Source organism: Heterodontus francisci, unplaced genomic scaffold (assembly GCF_036365525.1).
Source record: "Heterodontus francisci isolate sHetFra1 unplaced genomic scaffold, sHetFra1.hap1 HAP1_SCAFFOLD_69, whole genome shotgun sequence".
Lineage (NCBI taxonomy): Eukaryota > Metazoa > Chordata > Chondrichthyes > Heterodontiformes > Heterodontidae > Heterodontus > Heterodontus francisci.
The window spans coordinates 8,129,315-8,135,327 of NW_027140851.1; the positions used below are offsets into that span (position 1 = coordinate 8,129,315).

General features: G+C 43.9%; 1 protein-coding gene across 1 annotated transcript; it reads left to right on the plus strand.

Annotated features, from left to right (window-relative positions):
* The first annotated feature begins 298 nt into the window (after positions 1 to 298).
* LOC137361256 (probable G-protein coupled receptor 139) lies at positions 299 to 5,524 on the plus strand. The gene is made up of 2 exons (XM_068026154.1): positions 299 to 365; positions 4,614 to 5,524. The coding sequence occupies exons 1-2, from the start codon at positions 299 to 301 to the stop codon at positions 5,522 to 5,524; spliced, it is 978 nt and encodes a 325-aa protein (XP_067882255.1).
* The last annotated feature ends 489 nt before the right edge of the window (positions 5,525 to 6,013 follow it).

Consider the following 6,013-nt stretch of genomic DNA (forward strand, 5'->3'; position numbering starts at 1 on the left):
ACTCAGTCCAACTCTTCAGTGACTGACACTGGGATAAGGTGTTCCACTTCGCTTTGTGAGCCACACACTGTTCACATCTTCATATTTATATTCTATCACAACAGAGACTTTACTCGATTTTGTAATCTGTTAGTTCGATTAAAAAAGAAAGAAAAACAATTTGAACGATGTTGCAACTTCAATTTCCCCAAGGAGATCCCACAGGGTATAAATTGTTGGCTCTGGAAATGTTTAGACTAAGAGTTTAAGACAGAGCGGTTTCCTGCAGCATAAAGGGACACAACATTTCACACAGAAAATGAGAGAAACAGTTTACAGTATCAGGAAATTATATTACCTGATCCTTGCTGGCATTGGTGTTCCAGGTAAGAGACGATCAACATTGAAGTTGTGTAAGTCTGTGTGTGAACTGCTGTCTGGTATTATGGGTTGACTGATAGCGTTACGTGGTGATTTAATAATCGCTGTTATGCAGAAAACCCGATAAGTAACATATGACTTTATTAACTCAAATATCTTGAATTATCTCTGTAGATTTGTTCAAATTCTTGGTAACACACAGGCATTCCAAATTATCAAGCTATTGCCTTCAGGTGAATATCTTGTTCTGTTAAATTAAACAAACGGAAGGCAAATTTCTCAGTCAAGATAGTATTTGCAGTATCAGTCAGTGTAAAATCATAATAAATGTGGGTCACTAAACAATGTGCAGCACCTGACCACAGCGACCATGTATTAATGGGAATATATGTCAATACAGAATTGCAGTGTGTGTGGGTCAGCAACAGGACTGGAATACCTGATCGCAGTGGACATGTGCTTCTGAGAATTTCTCTCACTGTGGCATTGCAAAAAATTTGGCTCACGAACCACATTGGAACACATGACACAACTGGCAATATATTACTGCGAACATCTATTTCTGTAGATTTGTACTTTGTGTGGTCACCAACCGGTGAGAACACAAGATTACAGTGGTCATGCATTATTGGGAGTGTCTGTCACTGTGTACTTGCACTGACTGTGGGTCACTAACCAGAAGGAAACACATGACACTACAGATAATGTATTAGTGGGATCATATGTCAATGCAGATTTGTACCATGTGTGGCTCACAAACCAGAGTGGAACACCTGATCGCAGCGCGCATCTGTCATAAGGAGTATCCGTCACTGTAGAATTGTACTGAGCTTGGGTCACTAGTCAGGGAGGAACACATGATCCCAATGGTTATGTATTCCTGGCAGTATCTTTCACGACAGACTTGCTCTCAGTGTGGGTGTCTCTATCCAGAATGGAAGACCTGACCACAGTGACCAGGTATTACTGGGAGTATCTGTTTGTGCACTGAGTTTGATCTCATCCCAGATTTATACACATGAACCATGGAGTTAAACACCTAAACGAGGGACCATGTATTACCGAGAGTAGCTGCCACAGTAGAATTTTACTCAATGTTCGACACTGACCAATGTGGAACAGCGAATCCCTGTGCGCATTTATTACTGTGGGTATGTTTTACTGAAGAACTGTACTGATTTTTTGTCACTAAACGGAGAAGAACAGCTGATCACATTGACAATATAGAACACAGAACATAGAACAGTAAAGCACAGTACAGGCCCTTCGGCCCACGATGTTGTGCCGACCCTTTAACCTACTCTAAGATCAAACTACCTGCATACCCTTCATTCTACTATCATCCATGTACCTATACAAGAGTCGCTTAAATGTCCCTAATGTATCTGCTTCTACTACCACCGCTGGCAGTGCATTCCACGTACCCAGCACTCTCTGTGCAAATAACCTACCTCTGACATCTCCCCGAAACCTACCTCCAATCACCTTAAAATTATGCCCCCTGGTGATAGCCCTTTCCGCCCTGGGAAAAAGTCTCTGGCTATCCACTCTATCTCTGCCTCTCATCATCTTGTACCCCTCTATCAAGTCACCTCTCATCCTTCTTCGCTCCCATGGGAAAAGCCCTAGCTCCCTCAACCATCCTTCGTATGTCCTCTCGTCCAGGCAGCATATTGGTAAATCTCCTCTGCACCCTTTCTAAAGCTTCCACATCCTTCCTATAATGAAGCGACCAGAACGGAACACAATATTCCAAGTGTGGTCAAACCAGGGCTTTATAGAGCTGCCGCATAACCTCGCGGCTCTTAAACTCAATCCCCCTGTTAATGAAAGCCAACACACCATACGCCTTCTTAACAAACCTATCAACTTGTGTGGAAACTTTGAGCGATCTATGGACCTGGACCCCAAGATCCCTCTGTTCCTCCACACTGCCAAGAATCCTGTCTTTAAGCCTGTATTCTGCATTCAAATTCGACGTTCCAAAATGAATCACTTCACACTTTTCGAGGTTGAACTCCATCTGCCACTTCTCAGCCCAGCTCTGCATCCTGTCAATGTCCCGTTGCAACCTACAACAGCCCTGCCCACTATCCACAATTCCAGCAACCTTTGTGTCATCGGCAAACTTGCTAACCAAGCCTTCCAATTCCTCATCCAAGTCATTTATTAAAATCCCAAAGAGCAGAGGTCCCAGAACAGATCCTTGCCGAACACCACTGGTCACCGAGCTCCAGGCTGAATACTTTCCATCTACAACCACCCTCTGTCTTCTATGGGCCAGCCAATTCTGTATCCAGACAGCCAAATTCCCTGGATCCCATGCCTCCTAACTTTCTGAATGAGCCTACCATGGGGAACCTTATCAAACGCCTTGCTAAAAATCCATATACACCACCTCCACTGCTCTTCCTTCAGCAGTGTGTTTTGTCACATCCTCAACGAATTCAATAAGGCTTGTGAGGCATGACCTGCCCCTCACAAAGCCATTCCTACTTGAGGGGAGTATATATTGCGGGGCGTATCTGACAATGTAGAATTGCACTGTGTGTGGGTCACCAACTGGAGTGAAACGCTTGACACCCGTGATCATGTATCATTGGGAATACCTGTCACTGCAGAATATTTGTGTGTGTGGGTTACCAAACGGGGTTGAACACCTGACCATAGTGACCAGGTATTACCAGAAGTATCAGTTACTATCGAATTGTCCTTAGTTTGCATCACTGACAGGAGTGGATCACCTGAGCCCAGTCATCATGTATCACTGGGGATATCGTTGGTATAGAATTGAACGGAGTTTGAGTCTCTTACAAAAGCTGTACACGTGATCCCAGAGGCTCTGTATATCTGGAAGTATCTTTCACTGCTGAATTCTGCTGAATGGCTGTGTCACGAACTAGGATGGATGACTGACCACAGTGATCAGGTATTAATAGGTGTAGCGGTCACTGTGGAACTGTACTGAGTGTGACTCACTAACTGGAGTGTAACAGCTGATCACATTGAATTATTTTAATATTTTAATTATTTTATTTTTCACTGCCGGTATGTTCTGTGTGTGCAGCACGAAACGAAGCAGCACAGATAATCACTGGGAGAATCTATGAATGAGGAATTGCCTTGTGTGTGCATCAGAAACCGATGTGGGACACTTGAACCCAGTGGTCAAGCATTACTCGGAGTATCTGTTACTGTAGAATTGCATTGAGAGTGGGTCACGAACTGCAGAGGAACAACTGATCTCCCTGGCCAAGTACGATTGAAAGTGTTGGTCACTGGATAATGTTATTCTGTGTGAGTCACTAACCAGAGAGCAACACATTATCGCTATGTCCATGTATTATTGAGAGTAACTGTCTCGGTGGAATTGTACTAAGTGTGAGTCATCAACCAGTGAGAAACACCTAATCCCAGTGAACATGTATTACTAGGAGTATTGGTCACTGTAGAACTGTACTGCGTGTGAGTCAAGAACCAGAGTGAAACACCTTAGCACAGTGGCCAGTACCGCTGGGACCATCCGTCACTGAAGAATTGTAATGAGTGTGGGTTACTCAACGAAGCAGAACATCGATCCCAGTGACCATGCATTGTTGTGAGTATCTTTCACTGTATAATTGCACTGACTGTACGTCACTAACTGAAGTGGAACACCTGATCCCAGTGGCCATGTATTACTGGAACTATCTGTCACTGCAGAATTGTACTGAGTGTGGGTCACTAACCGGAGTCGAACACCTGGACCCAGTGGCAATGTAATACTAGGTGTATCTGTCAATGTAGAATTTCAGTTAGTGTCTGTAACTGAGCAGACTGAAACACCTGATCCCAGTGACCATGTATTAGTGGAAGTAGCTATTGCTGTGAATTTTACTGCGATGAGGGTCACTAAGTTAAGTAGAATACCTGATCCCATTGACCATGTATTAATGAACATGCCCGCCACTGTAGAATTTTAGTGACTGTTGGTGACTAACCAGAGTGAAACACCTGACTCCAGTGGCCATTTATCTTCGCACCATCTCTCACTGCAGAACTGCTCTGCGTGTGGGTCACTAACCGGAGAGGAACATCTGAACCCAGTGACCATGTATTACTGGGAGTATTTGTCACGGTAAAAAAAAATTATTGAGTGTGTGTCAATTACCATTATTGGTGCTAAAATCCAGACCTTACTGTCTGGATCAGACACAGGGAATGTTTTACCAGTTACTTTACCGTTTTTTTCTTTTTTCTTCTCCTTCATATAGTTAATTTACTGGCGATTGGCTTGCTGTCCCGGGGAAAGTGCGGACTCTCCACCTGCACCACTCGCTACCTGGTGGCCATGGCAATGGCGGATCTGCTGGTCATTATCTCTGAAGTCATCCTGTGGCGGATCAGTTATTATTATTTCCCGGGATCTTTCCTGGACATCACGCCTGTGTGTAGTGTTATTGCTGTCCTAAGTCGTGCATGCACAGACTGCTCTGTCTGGTTCACTGTCACTTTCTCCTTTGATCGATTTGTGGCTATTTGTTGCCAGAAGCTAAAAACAAAATATTGCACCAAGACAACTGCAGCTGTGGTTCTCGCAACAAGCTGCATTGTTCTCTGTTTAAAAAACGTTCCCTTCTACTTTATATTTGAACCGAGAGAGATAATTGACAACGTGCCATGGGACTGTTATCGAAATCCAAGCTATTATACTGCACCCGGATGGGTGGGATTTGACTGGTTTGCTGTGGTTTTAACTCCATTGCTCCCATTCACTTTAGTTTTGTTGCTCAACGCTCTGACAATCAGACACGTTTTAGTGGCCAGTCGAGTCCGGAAGGGACTGAAGTGTCAGAGCAGGGTAGAAAATCACACTGATCCAGAGATGGAGAGCAGAAGGAAGTCTATGATTTTACTCTTCAGCATATCTGGCAGCTTCATACTTCTGTGGTTGGTGTATGTTATGGATTTCTTATATTATAACATTACAGGAACAGATCATAGCGATTACACCGATTCTGAATACATATTTGGAGAATTTGGGTTTATGTTGCGGACTTTAAGTTGCTGCATAAACACGTTTATTTATTTGGCGATTCAGTCGAAATTCAGAGAGCAGGTCAAAAATGCAATGAAATATCCAGTTGCATCAATTATTCAATTAATGAACAAGCAAAACAACTGAGAGCAATCCAGGGGCCGGCCCCAGTGTTTCCATTTACTGAATGTGATATTAATCTCTATACTTCTATCAAATGAATGACATCAGGAGTCACGAAGATCCAGCAGGTAAGGGACATGAGGAGATCACCGGACTAGAAGAAGGAAAAGGCCAGGAGGAGTGAAAAGCACAAAAGAACTGCCAGCGCTGTGCATGTTGGCTGACAGTTGGAGGACTGAATGTACACTGGCAGGAGGAGTCACACACGCCAAGGAGCAGTGGGCCAAAGGGAAGTTTTGAGCTATGGAGGAGCGGACTTAAAGAATGGCGGAGGGAGAAAGGAACCAGGTAGAGATTCAGAGCCCCCCTGCAAAAGCAAAATGCTGCAGATTCTGGAAATCTTCTTGTGAATAGATTGTTTTTTTTTGGAAACACTATATTGTGGCTGTCTCCTTTCATATTGCCTCCCCACCCACATTTCTGATCACTGTCATCTCTCTCTCTCCCTCCACA

Coding starts and splice junctions, on each gene's coding strand:
- LOC137361256 (XM_068026154.1), top strand. CDS start 299: ATGAGAGAAACAGTTTACAGTATCAGGAAATTATATTACCTGATCCTT. Junction 366..4,613: donor TGCTGGCATTGGTGTTCCAG/GTAAGAGACGAT, acceptor TCCTTCATATAG/TTAATTTACTGGCGATTGGC.